The 18,052-nt window shown below is 31.8% G+C and overlaps 1 protein-coding gene across 2 annotated transcripts in view; it reads left to right on the top strand.

Annotated features, from left to right (window-relative positions):
* LOC148237024 (putative E3 ubiquitin-protein ligase RNF144A-A) overlaps nucleotides 1-17,742 on the top strand; it is a 108,552-nt gene extending 90,810 nt beyond the window's left edge. For both annotated transcript variants that reach the window (XM_088182384.1, XM_088182385.1), the window contains 4 exons: nucleotides 5,565-5,727; nucleotides 11,518-11,699; nucleotides 12,149-12,379; nucleotides 16,315-17,742. In XM_088182384.1, the coding sequence (XP_088038510.1) occupies nucleotides 5,565-5,727; nucleotides 11,518-11,699; nucleotides 12,149-12,379; nucleotides 16,315-16,614 (876 nt within the window). In that variant the 3' untranslated portion in view covers nucleotides 16,615-17,742. The remainder of the gene's footprint in view (nucleotides 1-5,564; nucleotides 5,728-11,517; nucleotides 11,700-12,148; nucleotides 12,380-16,314) is intronic.
* The last annotated feature ends 310 nt before the right edge of the window (nucleotides 17,743-18,052 follow it).

Genomic DNA, 18,052 nt, shown 5'->3' with positions numbered 1-18,052 from the left:
TACTCCTACTCTTTACTCGTAACATGTGAGTGGTAAATTTACTGTGATGCGCAAAATGAAATTTTGCAAAATAATTATATTTTATTTAGCAAAGTAACATATAACAACGTATTCTGTTTCCGTCCCAAATCGTTGCATTGGCCGACCGGTCTAGAGTAGAAAAGTGCTAAGCACTTCCCCAATAGAAAAATAATGTATGCAAAACATTTCCTTTCGGAATACACTTCTTCAGTCTTCCATCTAAAATTTCTACAAGTCAGAGCTTGACTTTTCTACTAAACTAATTTACTTCGCTTTTGACTTGGGACATGCGAGCATCCAATTCGCACCAAGCGGAGCTACGCCGGATTTCAACATATAAAACCGAGGAAGCAGCTGCTTTCCACTTCACATCGACACTGGTCCATCTCCATCTACGTCTAAAAACTAAGAATTTGACCAGTCTGTGTAATACGCAGTCAAGGCTACGATAACTATACTAATTCAACATATTATACATTATTTTTTTAAGCACTACAACATTCGAAGTTAATACATTTTAAATATTATTAGCTGTCGGTCCCTCACTGTCGTGAGGTACCGAAGCTAGTAAAATTTTATTGCGTTTAAGAAGTGAGTATATTTTCTATGGATATTAGATATAGAATTTTCATAATTTATATAGTGTATCTATAATTGTATATTTACAAAAAACAGTATAGTGCCGACCTCTAAATATGAATAATTCGCTAATTTCTCAGCTCGATAATCGGTTATCCATGCGAAATGATTAACGCAATCACTTGATAAAATTGTTGCGAGCACGCGCGTTAATATGTGTCGTGGTAAACGCGCTAAATTGGTAATTCTGCTTAATTACCAGCGAACGTGCGCGACATCGTAAACGTGCTCAAGAGCTAATGAAGTTTTTCCGCCATTATGCATAATCTGTTCATCTTCTCAGATTACATATAAAGTGCGTAAAAATCTTGTTTGCTTAACGAATGCGGCAAAGTTATACATTCGCAAATTAATATTAAATCTATGGTAATTGACCCATCAAAGTTAATCGTTTGACTCAATCGAACTTTTTTGTGAAACATAATGTTCGAGTCACATATAAAATTACCCGTTTTTTATAATTTTATAATTCACCAAATTATGCGGAATTTTCGCTGACGCTATAATAAAAATTGTCAGTAACTTTTTAATAATGTCTAAAAAAAATGAAATTTGCCTTTTTTCATTTCAACTTTTGACTCATACAGAGTTTGAGTTAAACTTAAATATAAAAAATATCTATGTATTGCAAATTAATTATGAAATTATATTACAATATAGTATTGAGTTTATAAATATAATACATCTATAGTTCGTTGATAACGTAAATCAAATTGTATATATCGGTTCCAATTTATTTTAAAGTAAGAAATAACGATAAGTATCTAATCTATTTTATAAACGTCGACCCCATCGTCTCTCCAAACGTTTGAGTTGGAAAAATGGCACATTTCCAACTGATTCGTTGTTACGAAATGTAGTCATTATTGTTATATTTACAAAGAAGTAGTCATCATCGACATAAGAAAACAATGCTTTGTCCTACAAATTTTGTAAAAATAAATTAGTTATAGTTGATTTATGTATTCTTTTAATTTATAATATACTACAAATAACGTAACGTAAAATGAATAAATATATGTACAGTATTTCTCTGTACTTTTTATCACTCATTTAGAGTAAGAATGTATTGTTTTTTGGTGATACTAATTATTTAAAAATATTTATATAATGCTAAATTGTCTACAATTTAGTTTCATATTATTGTGTATTCGTCAATTAACTTATCGAATAAACAAATCTTACAATTTTCCCATATAAATATGCAATTTGAAAAAATCTTTTGTACACTTGAGCAACACAGATAGTAGTTTTTTTCTCTCAATATACCCGAGTCCTTTATGTGTCTTTATTTTGTTTCAAAATGCGAGACAATGACGCTTCTTAGCAAAAAAAATAAAGGCATAATTATTTGTAAATATACTGTAGATCCGAGGTGTCTAATATGACCGAAATACGCAGAATTCGTACGTTGAATGAAACAACATGTTACAAAGGCCCACCCTTTATTATCGTTTAACGCTTATCTCAAAAACAAACTAAATTCGTGTTTTAAAAATAATTGTAAACCGTGTTATTGTTTTGATGATAATCGCCATTAGTTACTATTCTAGTACTGTAGGGATAGGGCTTCATAATATGCTTGTTTAGTTGAAATGCAGAATCATCTAAAAACTCGTAAATCTGATGTCCGAGTTCAGACAGTTTGCGTGTGTGGCGAAGCTCGCACAGATCTATCCTGGTGTCCGTCGGACATATCTGTGCGTGTGTGCTTAGCTATAGGTGGAAAAAATCGTCTAATATGCATTAAATGGGCCAATCGATTACAACATATGAAATGTTTTAAATTGATAAAGAGTGACGCACTATTATAAGAGTAAAATAAATTTATACGGGTCAGATGGGGTACACTACGTTCTTCGTAAAAGTGGCGAAATCCAGAGAGCCAAATAATCGGAGGGTGCTTCTTATATTTCAGAATGGAAGGTATCAATAAAAACGGTGGATTATAAATGTCCTAATTTTTTTTCATCCCTAATGGAAAAGCGTGTGAACTCAAATTTCAACTAATCTTGTCAACGGGTGAAAATAATCAGTAATTACCAATAATCACACGTTAAACAGTGTTATTGTCAAATCATTCTTAGAAATAAACAGATTAAGTGCTTCTTATATTTATATAAACATACAGTAGAACCTCGGAAATAATAGAAACTTTAATTGATTCGTTCCAAAGCCCGAAAACATTATAGATAATTACAAAATACACGTATATTTTTTATTATAAAATAATTTAATTTATTAATTATTCATGTCGGAATCACTGATAGCTCAATGAAATATTTTTCTTTTCGTGGAACTTGAACTAAGAACTTACCCAATGACACTTGCTTTTGCTTCCTATTGAAGATTTGGCGAAAATGTGACATTGCATTGTCATTGAATAGATTCATGGCTTTCACTGACACAGCCTTACTCGAGTGATGCTTTTCCAAGAAATTTTCCACTGTTTACCACATTTTACATATATTCTTAATCTCAGTTGAAATGAGGGGCTTCTCGGCCTCTTTCTCCTCCTCCTCAAACGAGATCTCCTTTGTAGCCTCGTACTGTTGCTCGTGATGGAGTGATGTTGCGAAAAAGACACTTGATCCTAATAAACTCGAATTTATCCAGGAAGTCATATATAAGGTCTAAAGGGTGAGCATCGTACTGCTCGTATTGCAAGACATGCTCGTTTATCAAGTCAAACAATTATTAAAAAAATATTTGTATTTTGAAACATTACTCTCAATTCGAGGTTCCATTGTGTTAATAAATTAAATAGTAGAATATGATTTAATTTTTTTTGTATTGCATCATACTTTCGAATCGATTAAGTAATATTTACTATTTTCTTTATATAGCATTCCAATGTTGTGCTGTGATAAAATGTAGTTAAAACCTTTCCAGAGAAATAACAGAAAAATATATATGTATTACAGCATTATTTTTTATAATGCGTTGGATCTATTCTGTATATTATTATTTATTGATTTTCTAAAATAGTTTTTATTAAATTGCTTTTCATCATGATTATAAATTACCTCAATGTTTACTATGATTCATTCAAAGGATTCGCTTAAAATCAAACAAATCATCGTCTGTGTATATAAGAAGTCTGTTGAATATTCTCAAAATAAAATTTACAGACCACTTATATGCTTCTAAGAAATCACAATTTCACTCATATCATGTTTATTTTATTCGTCCTTGCCTCGTTCATATTATGAGGATTTTTTAAAACATTACCTTACGCTAAACAGACACCTAACAAATTTGAATCTTTAAACGTTAGCTCAAGTAATATATTGTATTAAGGTGATTAGATCAAATTTATAGAAGTTTATTATAAATTTTATTAAAAATCCAGTGATTTAATTTTATGGTTGATAGAAAAGCTATTGATCAATTTTCGCTGCGCGGCTTGATAGATTATTACTGAATTTATTTTACATATTTATGAGATGATGATATTTGTTAAATAAAACTTATTTAGTATGTATTTGATATAATAGTTTTTTTAATTATTTTTTGAACTAAAAATGTCTTGAAAATTTTACACACCGGATTGCAGCTTATGTCAACACAGTCGAAACTAATTTGAAAACATATTATAAAATACAAATTAACGACGTGTTTAACAACTTTTATATCAATTCTATTTTGGGAAATTTTCCAACGCTGCAATTGCGAGTCTCTGGCTAATCGCGAAATTGCGAAAATCTTCCGTTTACCTAACGGTCCCTGGGTGCCTCGTAAAATATTTCATTAGTCGTTAAGCGAATCGAAGCACTCGTGTTTCCCAGCGATTGTCGATTTTAACTTACTTTTTACACCTTTATTTTTTTATGATGCCCGTGTTATTGCAACATGTTTCGCCTGTATCGAAATTAGGAAAATTGCTTCAAAATAATATAACCTTCATCTTATTTGAATAACCCTCTTTTAGAATCGCCCACATTTTTGTGCTTGTGTTTAAACTAGTTTGAATCCTAGAATTCGAAGTCAGATTATTTTATAATTATAATTCTGATCGATCATCATAAATTTTCGTATTCTCGCGGATCATGATCATATACATATTAAAAAAATCCGTTTTACTGCTGTGGCGGATCATCTTGTTAATTGACCTATTTAAAATGACCGTGCATTCATATATCATTATGGTGTCACGACAGATAAAACGTTAACGCGACATAACGCTCCCCATGTTAATATTTAAAAAAAAATATATTATTTTGTTTGTTTCCAAAAATATTCACTTATTTCGAAATTAAACAATACACCTATCTTGTAAATATACTATTTTATAATATTATAGAATACATATTCATTTGTTATAATAGAATACAATATTAATTTATTATTGAATAAATAACATTCAATTATAAGTATAAATGTTAACATGTCTGGGAGCCTTATGTCGCGTCAATATTTAGTCGTTAAGATTATATCGGTTACCGTTTTATCGTGTAACAACCATTGTTATACGGTTTATAAAATGTATGGTAGATTATCAAGATTCGATGATTTATTACTGTTTTGGAGCTTGGAGAAGGAGACTTGCTTGTACACGAAACAAACTCTTGCCACCATCTACATATCTGGAAATATCTCTTGTATTAGCTAATTGAAATTAAAGAATTTTGCGTGGGTTTTATTTGTAGGGAGCGAATAGTGCTCATATCAAATTGTCTTTCGCGTATATATCCAACACTAATTCCGAACGTTTGGCATTCAGACTGGTTGACCTTAATTTTGCTACAGTGGACTCGTTTTGAAATGTGACTGTTTGATAAGATTTTCCGTTATGTGTCGCGTGGAAGAAACCGGGGTGTCGGAGAGTGCACGCAATTGTCACCGGACCGGTTAGCGCGTTTATTTATTATTTACTTATCGTGTTCTTGTTTCTTTTCTTGCAGTGCATGAAGTCCTACGCCGAGTACGAGATCATGAACGGCGCGTACGACATATCCTGTCCGGATTCCAGGTGCCACATGCAAGGCGTGATGCTGACGTTGGAGGTGGAGAAACTGGTCAGCGCAGATCTCATCGAAAAACACCGCAAGTTCCGGCTGAATCACGGTGAGTTGTAGTAACAAGGACGCCAAAATGCAGTACAAGTTGATCAGATTATCTGCATTAATCATATTGTAAACAAGTCGTCAAACATGAGTTCATTGTGAAACTCGTCGTATCTACAGACTTCAGGGGTAGTGGTGAGTTTCGAGTTGACGCGTAAACAAGTCTTTGGCCAGTTAGATATGAAATGCTTTGAGAGCTGTTTTTTTACATAAAGGAATGGATTAATAGATTAATCAATATTTATTTATTTATTAATTGTAAATTAATAACATAATAGGCGTTAGCCTAAGGTATTACAATGGATCAACATAAACAATTTTTTTTGTTAAACGACGGTAATTCAAAAATCGGTAGATTATGCAATGATGTAATTTCTATGAACTGCATAGGTGTATTTCATCGACTGTATTCTTTGCTCCGGTCCTTTTCAAATATATTTTTTGAGTGAAATAATTTTATGACAAATATTCTACATTATTTACATTAAGCTGTTCAGAATTGTGATTTTTTTATTGGAAAGTTATGTATGTTTTTCACGGAACGACAAGAGAAATTCTGATATTCAAAACCCAGAACACAAATTTTTTTTAGACCTCTGATTCAAGTAGCTAAAAATCATGGTGGAAAATAAAGCACATGCAAGTGAGTTGTGACACACAATAAATAACTGTCACTCCAATCTCTCTCAAATCGATTAACCTAATGGTTACCAATTAAAAATAAAAATGAGGATTTGCGTTATTTTTTCGTAAATTTTTAGAGAAGATCCGGAAGGTAAATATTTGCGAACAATACAAAATTATATTTAAATTTGTGCAGGGCATAACATTACAGTTTTGGTGAACTAATTTAAATAAAAGACCTAATTGTCATATCATTATTTAACCCGGATATTTTTTGATGAACTAATACTATCATATTATTATTTAACCCGGATATTTTTCTTGTAAAACCGGATAAAATTATTTAAAAATAGTGTATAAATATTAGTATCTTATTTCAATCAGTTGATTTTTTTCCACTTTGTGTCCTGTTAATATATGCCAGTTAAAAATTATTTACGAATAATTCTAAAACGTATGAATAATATAATTTCATCATTATGTATAAAAAATAATAATTTTATATTATAAATGTTTTATAGCACACCTACTTTTTGTGTTGAACTTACTTACAAATTATTTTTGAGAATATATCAATTGCAATACCGTAATTTTAGCTTTTTCCAAGGGGAGGGGGCAAAAAATAGTCAGTCAATGGTCATTTTTTTAATATTACCATTTCATTAAGATTCATAAGTATTTAATTAAATGTCAAGCATATTTAAAACTAAATTCAAAGTGGAAGGGAATGCCTCCACCAGCCTCCCCCCTAAAATGACTTCCCTGTCTAAAAATGCCATTTATATTAATGTTTAAAACTGCAAAATATATTTTAATCACTGTTTTAAATAAATATAGATAATAATATTACATTTATTAAAAAAATATTACACTGAAATTGAATGGTTTATTTTTAATGTTAGCATAGCAAAAGGTTAAAAAATATTTATATATTTAGCATATTAATCATATATTTTACTCTCTGCACCTCGTCGCTCTTCTATGCACACTTTAAACGGTTAGCTACTATTATATTCTTTAATCTGTGGTTACCATACAGTTTTTTTCGTCGATATTTTTCTGCGTTGATCTACTCTTTTAAAGGTTTTTAAACCTTAAGCCGCGTTCAAAAAAATTCCATACACGAGGCACGATCGCGTCCCTTATTCTTGTCCGTGCTTGAGAACGCTCCTTTTGCACGAGTAATTCAGCTTCTCAATGAGCTTACTAAACACAAGGATATTTTCGGCGATAGCTATAAGGAGCTGGAAAAAATATATGAGATGGTGCTCATATATTTTATTTGTGCGCCATAACTGTTTTTTATTTTTTTTTTAAATGTTTATTATTGTTTGTATAATGGCCATCATGGCAACTTGGCAAGTCATTATGTTCAGATTTGAAATACAAATTGTCTAATTGTTCTGTAAAAATTGATTAAGTATTATTTTTTTCTGTGGAGAGTGCATTGGCTGTTGGTTCGGTGATCATTGCTCATATGGCAATTGGTCACAAGGAAACTTCTCACAACGAAAATTTAATATTAAATATTTATACACTATTTTTTAAATATTTCTATGATTTCCTTAATTATATACACTTAAATTATTTAATTTCAATATTAAAGAAATGGTGGTGGCTTCAACATTTTAATATAAGCTAAACAAGTTTGTAGAACGTACATTTATAAGCCTAAATAAATAAAGGTTATTTTAAAATATCATCCGCTAGCTCTATGAAATAATTTTGAGTGTTATCTTTACTGGTCTCTGATGTCCATGTGACTCAAGGTAATCATATCCCAGCATACATTGTAGACATTTTCAGGGAAATAAAAGTCGATTTCTAGTGCCTTATGTACAGGTATTTTAGAAACAATTTTTGATTATTTTGGCTTAGTCTTTGACTAGACTAGAGAAGTATGCTACTGGGTACTGCGCAATAGGTGATTATACAAGGCACCTGATGGAATCTGTAGACGCCAAATATAAATAGTATTTTGTAGTGCAATGAAACGAAACGTAATTTGAGCTATTCACTACATGCATTGACTGGGCTAAGCCAGCAACACCTTTCAATGTCAAGATATTGTTGAATTACAAGATAACTTGAGTTGTTAGTATTTGCATAGAAAAAAATAAGTACATATTAATTCGCGATAATTGTGACAGATGTATTGCAGTCCAATTTAAGAGTGGTTATCATATAATTATTTTTTGCCATATAAAAAGCAGTCTCGTTATACCAATGGATTATATCGATTAAAAAATATATATTTTTTCTTCCATATGCGCATGCTCAATGCAACACCACTTTATATATAGTTTATATCAGGCATAAGCAAATGCAAAATAGCGATTATAACTAAAAACGTGGTCTAGTCTGAAAACAAATTTTAATTTATAAATGTAACTTCAGAATAAATGTATTTCTTCGACATTGACTTTCTACGACCTCGGCGAAATGCAATATCCTAAGAAGAAGGAGAACAATGTGCAATTAGACACGCCCGACGCGCTAATTATCAAGAGTCGTCGCCGCATCGAAATTTATGTTGCAAAATAATGTCGCTTTGGATCGTGGCGCCATTCTCGAGTTTCACTCCATAGAAAACGACTTGGAAACTTTGAACGTGCCTGTCCAAAATTACGACGGATTTGCTTCAACAATTCTTCAACTTGAATCATCTAACCAATCCGAAATTTCAATCTAGGATAGTTAATCATTTGTACGGACTCTCGGTCAGGTTTTCATTGTTTTAATGATTTTTTATATTATACATATCGTATATATCAAGGGTTCTCGAATACACTCTATACTTCGTTTCATTTAACAGAGTCACTTTGAGGCTTATCTCTTATTTCACAACGGTATTTCAATAGTTCGCTTGCGCTGAGCAAAATTTTCACGAATGAGACTAAGAATAATCTATGACATTTTTATGCCCTTTGCCAATATGAAAACTACGGAGCCCTGTCAATCGCTTCCTCTATTTTAATTGATATAATGTTTTTTTTAAATCACTTAAGAACCAGTGATCTATGTAATAATTGTATAAAATCTGATTATGAACGAGTCTTGTGAAATGAAACAGAATTTTAAGCTATGATATTGTACCAATTGATTAAGGTTTAGTTTAGTTTCTATGCTAATTATAGCGATGTTGATTAGGTTGATATAGTTTTTTTTTGTTGTGACGACTGGTTAATGACCCTTATTTATTTAAATCGTTCCATATTTATATTAAATATTTAATACGATACACGTGTACTAATGATAATTAATTGTTAACTAGAAACACGTGTAAATAATATATTACATACAATTTAAATAATTTGTAACATGTGTATATAAATTCATTGCTGCTATGCGAATTTATTTTTAATAAAATAATATTCAGTTAACTGGTTGGTTCCAACAAAATTAAATAAAATTGGCTCAAGATGTCACCATTGTGGTACTCCACTAGTAACTATAAAATATTCAGATTTTATACATAAAGATGAAATTATATTTATCATATGACTGCTTTATATGTTTTAGAATTATTCGTAAATAATTTTTATCTGGCATATGTTGAAGTAATGGCGATGGCTTTTAAATTTGAAATCAGATCAACATTTTAAAATAAGCTAAACAAATATGTACAACGTAGCTTGCTAATACTACTACCGTGAAAATGTAAACAATCAGCTGAATAGTATGTTCAAAGTAATCCTGTTATTGAATTGAGCTTAAAAATAATTTAGAAAATCCATTGGAAACGCTTGTTACCTGTATTCCACTAAGCGGCTAATTCCAACTTTTAAAAATATATTTAAAACCAATTATTTTAGGAAACAAATTAAATGGTCAGAATTGAAATCAACTTTGGATCAGAATAAAAATTGAATGCGTATGCATTCATTATATATTTTTATTCTGACCGTATGGTCAGAATAAAAATATATAATGAATTAAAAAATATTATAACATTTATAAATATATAAATATAAAATAAATTATTTATTTTAAAAATGTCTTATAAAGTGTTGTGTTGGTAAGAACATTGAACACCCTATGAATAACTCTCAACGAATCTATTTAATTGTATGTAGGACGCGAAGGTATTCAGAGCGATGAACGAAGCGGGTATAACGACAGAACGGCAACGGAAAGCACGTTTGGCTTGCTGTTTAAATCTGTAAATGTTGTAAGCAACATCACTATTGCCAACTGAAAAAAAATGACTGACTAATTCTTCAGAATATTTATTATCATTTAATATAAATTCTGACCGTAACCGTAATAAAATTCTGTCTCAAAAAATACGGGCCATTATTTTATTAGTACAAGTTTCCAATTTAATACGCGAAAAAAATATTAGCTAAACATTTATTATACTTGAAAGAAATTGCCGTATTTTAGTAAAGCATTTCAAATTGCAATTTAAAATTAAATACAAAAAACTTTCGCTGCGCGGTCAAAATTTTCGCTAAGCAGCCAAACATTTTTTCTAATTTACACAAAAGACGAACTGCTTATGTAAAATATAAACTTTCTATTGATGTCTAAATTTAAAGCCATAGCATTATAATAGGCACAGCAGCCTTTTGAAAAAAAAATGTTTATTTCTATAGCATCTAACAGTTCTTGAGATACAAACATCTAAAATTCAGTTCATATTATGTGTTTTTTTTAATAAAGGCTTTGCTTATAGTATGTTTTTTTTCTATGCTTGTGAGAAATGTAAATTAAAATGGCTACTGATAACATTGGACGCTCATTTAAAATCATTTACTTATTAACATCTGATAAAAACACTAAATAGCACTTAAAAATATTTTTCTATGAATCATATGAGAACAAAGAAAACCCATGAATTATGAAATTGAATTCCTAATCAATTTTTGGGATTTTCACACTTATCTATTACAAAAAACAATTTGTCACAATATGATGACAAATAAATAAAAAATAATGTAATGATATTGAATCACATAATACATTATTATATGTCTACAGTCATAAATGAATATTTAAAGTAGTTGATTAGCGCCGTCGAAGGTTTTCCTTTATTTGTTTATCATGTTTATTATAAAAAAAATATTTGCTCATTGGAGAAAGGCCTTGCTTATTATCAGCTTATATCCTGAGGTTGATCGTGGATAAATGCATTTTTAATTGATTTTATTATTTATCGTTTCAGAAGTGGCAATGGACGGTGGAAGAGCGTTTTGTCCTCGAGTCGGCTGCGAGACGGTTTGCGTAGTATCGGGAAATACGTCTGGAGGATGTACCGGTCCAGGACCCATCGGAGGAGCTGGACCTCCGCAGCCGGTCTTCTGTCCTACGTGTTCGCATCACTTCTGCAGCGCTTGCACCAATAAGGTAAACAAAATTAACACACTCAACCGTTGTGTACCGAAATACCTTCATTCATTTAAAACCCAGATATGCCCACTGTCCTATGGGTAGGTCACTAAAATCGTGCCACTGTTTTTTTACAATTATGACGTTTTTATTACTTTTACATGAGTCAAAACGTGAATGAACTCATAAAAAGGATCTAATAATAACTCCTAAACAATAAAAACCGGAATATTGTTAAGTCTAGTGTTGTTTGTCGTCTGGTGAAGTTGTGCTGCTTTTTTTTAATTTGAAAAGAGCAAAATTTCTTGAATATTCCTTAAATATTTATATATTTTTTGCACAATGGATGATAGTTTTAAGTATCAAGGAAAAGATATAAAAAATGTCAAGAGGTTTTAATTTTATTTATGAGTTAATTAATCATAAATGTTTATTGACTGATCAAGGTCTTTGGTTTTGTCTTTCAGTGGCATGCCGGTATGGACTGTGCGGCTTACATCCGTCAGATGGCCTTGGATGCAGGCGCCGGACCTGGCGGGGGAGCTGCCGACGGACTCGTTGGAATAACGGGAGACTCTGATCTCATTAAATGGTGTCCTATGTGCCGCGTCCCCATCGAAAAGGATGAGGGGTGCGCTCAGATGATGTGCAAGAGGTGCAAACACGTCTTCTGTTGGTACTGCCTCGCAAGCTTAGACGTAAGTTGTGATGTTTTTACCACCCATTCAAAAACATGAACATTCGATATTGTTTTTCTGCATGTCAAACATACAAAAAGAAAACAGCGGTGCGAATCCTTTTAAAACTAGGATTTTACCACCTATTGATAATAATATAACCAGCACAATAGACCTATCTATTGACCTGAAAGACCTGGGTTCAAATCCCATATGGGCATTAGTGCCTTTAAATTAGAGATTATTATATAATTATATTTCTGATCGATCATCACATATTAGGTTTTCCTAGATTTTCCTAATATCACACATTAGGAAAATCTTTTAAAACAATTTTAGTTTCAATCACCTTTTTATGTATTTAAATAGTGGTGTTGAAGTTTTGTGCTCCTCCATCTTAAACATTCATCATTATGTAAGAGTAAAGACGGCTCAAGAAAATACTGAAATGTTTTGAGGGTGCTGAACCAAAACAGTTTGAGAGCCTCTAGATTTTTCATACCTTTAGTTATTAGTATAATTATTATTTTTATTTTCTACTGTAATTATCATTTAAGAAAGTTGTGATTAAACTTTTTTGAGATCTGCGCATGTCATATTGATAACAGTGTTCCTTCCGCACATGTATCCATAATTACCTCTGCCCCCTGTTAATCCCAAAAAAGAGAAAGCATCATAACAGATTACTTCAATGCACCACAATAGTCGAAAATGAAAATATGATAATCTGAAATATAGTAATTAAACAATATGAATCAGACCAGCCCTTCATAATTGACATAAAATGCCATGGTATTAAGAAGCTGGATGTCTACTGCCATAGGTGAGTCGGCAAGTGTGAATATCCTCGACGAACTAGCATTAAAAGAGAACTATTTAAATGAGCAATATATAAAATAATTGCTCCATAAAACAAATTGTTTGTGCATTTACGGATTAGGTGCGAGCGAGCATTGGTCAACACCTTATGAATAGCTTTCTGCAACAAATCCTTAAATAAATGTACATATCTCTTAAAATAATTACCTGTTAAATCGCACTCGCATTAAAAGCCGCATTGAACGCGTTGCTCAAGGATGTTCAGAAACCCAAAGCTGTAAATTCTCAAGATTAAATGCTTGGCAATATATAACTTAATACGAGAACAAAGCAAATTATAGGATAAAACTCCTAATAGAAAGGCGCTGGGATATAGGAAATTATAATAACCAAACTCCTTCATATAGAAGCAAGGATGTCGACACTCCGCACAGAAGTGATTTGTTCTGTGTCCCGCATAAACATTTAAATGCCCCTCAGGTAAAAAGATAACACATTTGCATTTGGCATGTAAAATAATAAAATAATGCCGATTCAATGTGTTCCTTATAACAGAGCCGAGCATCTTGGAAGATTTATCACAGATGTTGTGTATGTGTAGAGAGACCTCCACTTGCTCTCAAAAGTGATTCTGACTTTAGTGGAAGTTTCTCTAGTCAAAATGTTCCCACTAAGTTCGTAGGAATAAACTGATGGCCAACGGGATTGAGAAAATGACACAGTATGCCTCTTTCCGACACTAAAAGGCAGACGGTTAACAGAAGCCCATCTCCATTGAGAGTCTAAATCACTCTGTAGAGAGAAGGAGTCCGCAACAGATCGAATGCATTTATACAATTTTAAATCATCTGCGTACAGAAGAAAACTTGAATTTGTAACTGCCGTATTTATGTCATTAACAAATAACATAAAGAGCAGAGGGCTCAGGTTGGAGGAACCCCCGAAGGGGTGAAATATTCTTTCGACAATCGGCCTTCACAGGCTACAAACTGTCTACAATCGCTCAAATAACTCGAGAATAATCAAGTTAAATCATCTGAATAAATGAGGTTCGATAATTTTTTAATACAAACCTTGTTGAAAGCCTTCTCAAAATCTGTATATACGACGTCTACTTCAATTCCCGCATCGAGAGACTTTGTCACCATTTTGGTGAAAGACAGAGGATTAGTAACAGTGGAACGGACGGGACGAAATCCATGCTGTTGGTTCGACAAACCTTGCCAAAAGTGATTAATCAATAAATATTGAATCTACTGTGGTCTAATTTATTTAATCACAAAAATTAAATTTCTTACCTATTATTTATATAGCATTTATTTAGGGTATACCCTGTACCCATTCCAAATGCTAGGATCGCTACCTGAAAAAACCCACCCAAGAATGCAATGCCAAAAGAAGCAATGTTTCGCTCTATCCTTATAAATAGTATTAAATTAATTGTCCACCATTGTAATTCACACATCATCAACTGTTCTCAACATATTTTTAATCGCACGGAATTTAATCTTGTTTTTTTATTTGATATTTCTCAAACATGAGAGCATATTTGGTCTTGCAGTGGTTCCAAATTAAAAACTCTGTTTAAAGATTTTTTTGGACTAAAATGTTAATAAAAAATTCGAATCACCAATGGATTATAAAAGTGAAGCGGTCGCGGTTACGCTTCTATATTTGTAGTTATCGGCAGGTCCGGTTGACGATTTGTGATAGGACGTTTGTACAGCGAACTGTACAAAGTGGCACTTATGAATCTTCCGGTACGTTCTTGACGCGTGTTGACTGGGATCCTTCGACAGTCGTCGATATTAAACCTCGTGCGCATGTTCTGGAGATGGTTGCTCAAACAGGAGGCGAGGTGTAGAATCCGTGTAGTCCAGTGAGTGTTGCAGTGTCAGAAGTCCAGAGTCGAATGTGTGTGAGCCTTTTGGCACCGCCTTATAATCCCGGTCGGGTGCGCAACAGTATCCCCACTCCGCGCGTTGCTTGCGGTGGTGGGGGTGCGTTGTGGTTGTACAACGCCGCTTAGTCCGGGTGCACGGCTCAGCGGGACTTCACTTTCACTTATGCTGCGTCACGGACGGTCGTCTCGGTGTCCCCATAAAAGCAAAACTTGTTCCTTATAACAAATACGATTATCTTAGAAGACTTGCCACAAATATAATTGTAATGTGGAGAGAATTTCCACCTGATTCCAAGGTCTTTAGTGGAAATTATTAGCTAGTAAATCTTAATAATAAGAAAACTCCACTGGAAATAAAGATCTAGTAAACGCTTTTAATCAGCTTACAAAAAAGTTAGTCGCTAATGGCCAAGTCTGTGTATTTTATGAATAATAGAAACAACACTGGGTTAAGACGGAACCCTATGGAACTCTAGAAGGGACGAAATGAATAACCAAATTAGGTTATCAGAAAATCTGATGTTCTAGATTTTTCACAGCAAATGCCATGATAAACCTGTCAAAGTCTTTATCAAAATTTACTTGAATTTACACCAGTTAGCAACTATAGATAGTGTGGGACGAAAACATTTCTGTTAATCCACTAAGATTTGCCGAGACTGATAGTAAATATATTTATGGAGAATTATTTCATATAATTTAACCACCACTTTAATTCTCAATATTTGAAATATCACTCTTTTTATAAATTTGTGTGTCTTGTACATTTTCACATACGTATAAGGGAACGATGATATTTCAAAAGATAAATAAAATATGCGCTTTAGAGGAGCAGCCAGACTGATTTCACAATCTTTAAAAATTAAATTAGGAACTATGTCTGGGCTAGAAGAGCATCAAAGTCATATTTTAAATTTAATAAGAAGGACCAATGACGAGAAGATAGAGAGGAAAACGGAGATTTATCAAAAATAAATAAAAAATATTGCGCGAATCAGCATGATACACTTACGGGAATGACAGACATGCATCACCTTACTGATTTATTTAAATATGATTTTATGAATAAAAAAATAACTTTGCTACATGTCGCAAATGCGGCAGCCATTTTATGCTACTGCTGTATGCCTGATTCGTAATTAGCCGATCTATTTGCAACACTATCGTCAGTTGACAGAATTAATTTAAATTTGTATTGTACAATAATTTACTTATTTTGTTTCTTATATTTCAGGATGATTTCTTGCTGCGTCACTACGACAAAGGACCTTGCAAAAACAAATTAGGACATTCACGTGCCTCCGTCATATGGCATCGCGCACAAGTCGTCGGAATCTTCGCCGGTTTCGGCCTCTTACTCTTGGTGGCTAGTCCCCTATTGTTGTTAGCTGCTCCGTGCATAGTCTGCTGCAAGTGTCGTCTGTGCAACACCAACGGCAAAACTGTCGATGGCGAAGAAGCCGAAAACATGGATCTGGAAGCCGAATTCGTTAACGACGATATAGAAAGAGTCGCAACTCCCATATCTGACTAATGCGTGAAACGTGATGTGTAAACATTTACGACGAACAAAAAAATTTAGTCGTGAAAGAAAGCATATTTATTTAAAAAAAAAATTTGATGTGATATATGAATCATAATGTTTTAATATTATAAAAGAAATATAATATAAATATATAATTTGTGTGCTTATTAATAATCGCTTAGATGTAAACTAATGTTCTATTTTTTTAGATGTAAACATGAAAGTGTATCATGTTGAAATATAAACTTTATGTGGATCTTGACGTGTATATAAGACATTTATATGTAATACTGTGATAATGAATATTGTGGAAAACGTTGAAATGTATATTTGATGATTGGCTAGTCCAATAATATGAAAAGAGAAAATATTTTATTAATATATTATTAGCAATCGAGAGAAGCATTTATTATTATTATCATTATAATTTACTGCAACAATTCTCTTATATGCTTTATCCGATTCTTTAAATGAAGGATGATTTGTTTAAGATTTTATAAACTCGACTATGCTATATTTTTCTTCTTTGTTCCGTTTCCAACGATACAAAAACATTAAACTATGTTTGTATTGTATGCGTAATATTGTTATAAATAAAACATATTATTGAGAAAACATATCTACGGTTGGTTATAAGACCTTTATTGTATTTTAAAATGTGAAATTTGTATCCTACGCGAATTTCGATTATATTATAAACTACGTGTTTAAAGTATAACTTTTAAATCAATCCTTTATATGTGTAGGATGGTTCAAAATTTAATATATTTTAAATAATCCTCACATTTTACATTATATGACCTTTTGTATAAATCTCAACCGCATTGTTTATTTTGTTTTTAAATACTCTCACTTTAAAGCATCTTTATAGCCAAAAATGATGCGATTATATTGTATTATATATATTTATATAGCTATGCTTTAAAAAATCATTTATAACCATTGCGTTTGACGAATCATGTATTAAACAAAAATATGTTTCTTTTGAAATCTTCTGTTCAAAGAAGGATTATTTAAGATATTGAATAGCTAAAATTTTAAATAATATTTTAATCGATCCTTGAACAATTAAAAAAAATATTTTCGAGTCATTATATGTATTTAATAAATAAATAATAGTCACTCCGACATCCACAATATGTTTTTCATTTATGTTCTTTTTTCTATATGTAACTAACAATTTAAATGTCAATAATTTTTCAATTTGACTATGTAAAAAATGTCAATCGTTTTTTTTTAAATAACGTTTACGTATTGAATCTTATGAACCGCTCTTTTGTATAAATCATTGTTTATCTTAGAACATTCATAGAGACGTTTCTATATTTTCCATTTTTTAATAGGTCTATCTTGCAAATTGTATAAAAACGCAGATGATAAAATAATTGATGCATAAATTATATATGTATTTAAATAAATATTTTCTTTAACAGAAATAAATAATTGT

This window comes from Plectrocnemia conspersa, unplaced genomic scaffold, assembly GCF_051122295.1.
Source record: "Plectrocnemia conspersa isolate PC_06_02 unplaced genomic scaffold, ASM5112229v1 ptg000003l, whole genome shotgun sequence".
NCBI classification, from domain to species: Eukaryota; Metazoa; Arthropoda; class Insecta; order Trichoptera; family Polycentropodidae; genus Plectrocnemia; species Plectrocnemia conspersa.
The sequence above is the reverse complement of the archived record's forward strand: the minus strand, read 5'-3'. Positions and strand labels throughout refer to the sequence as shown.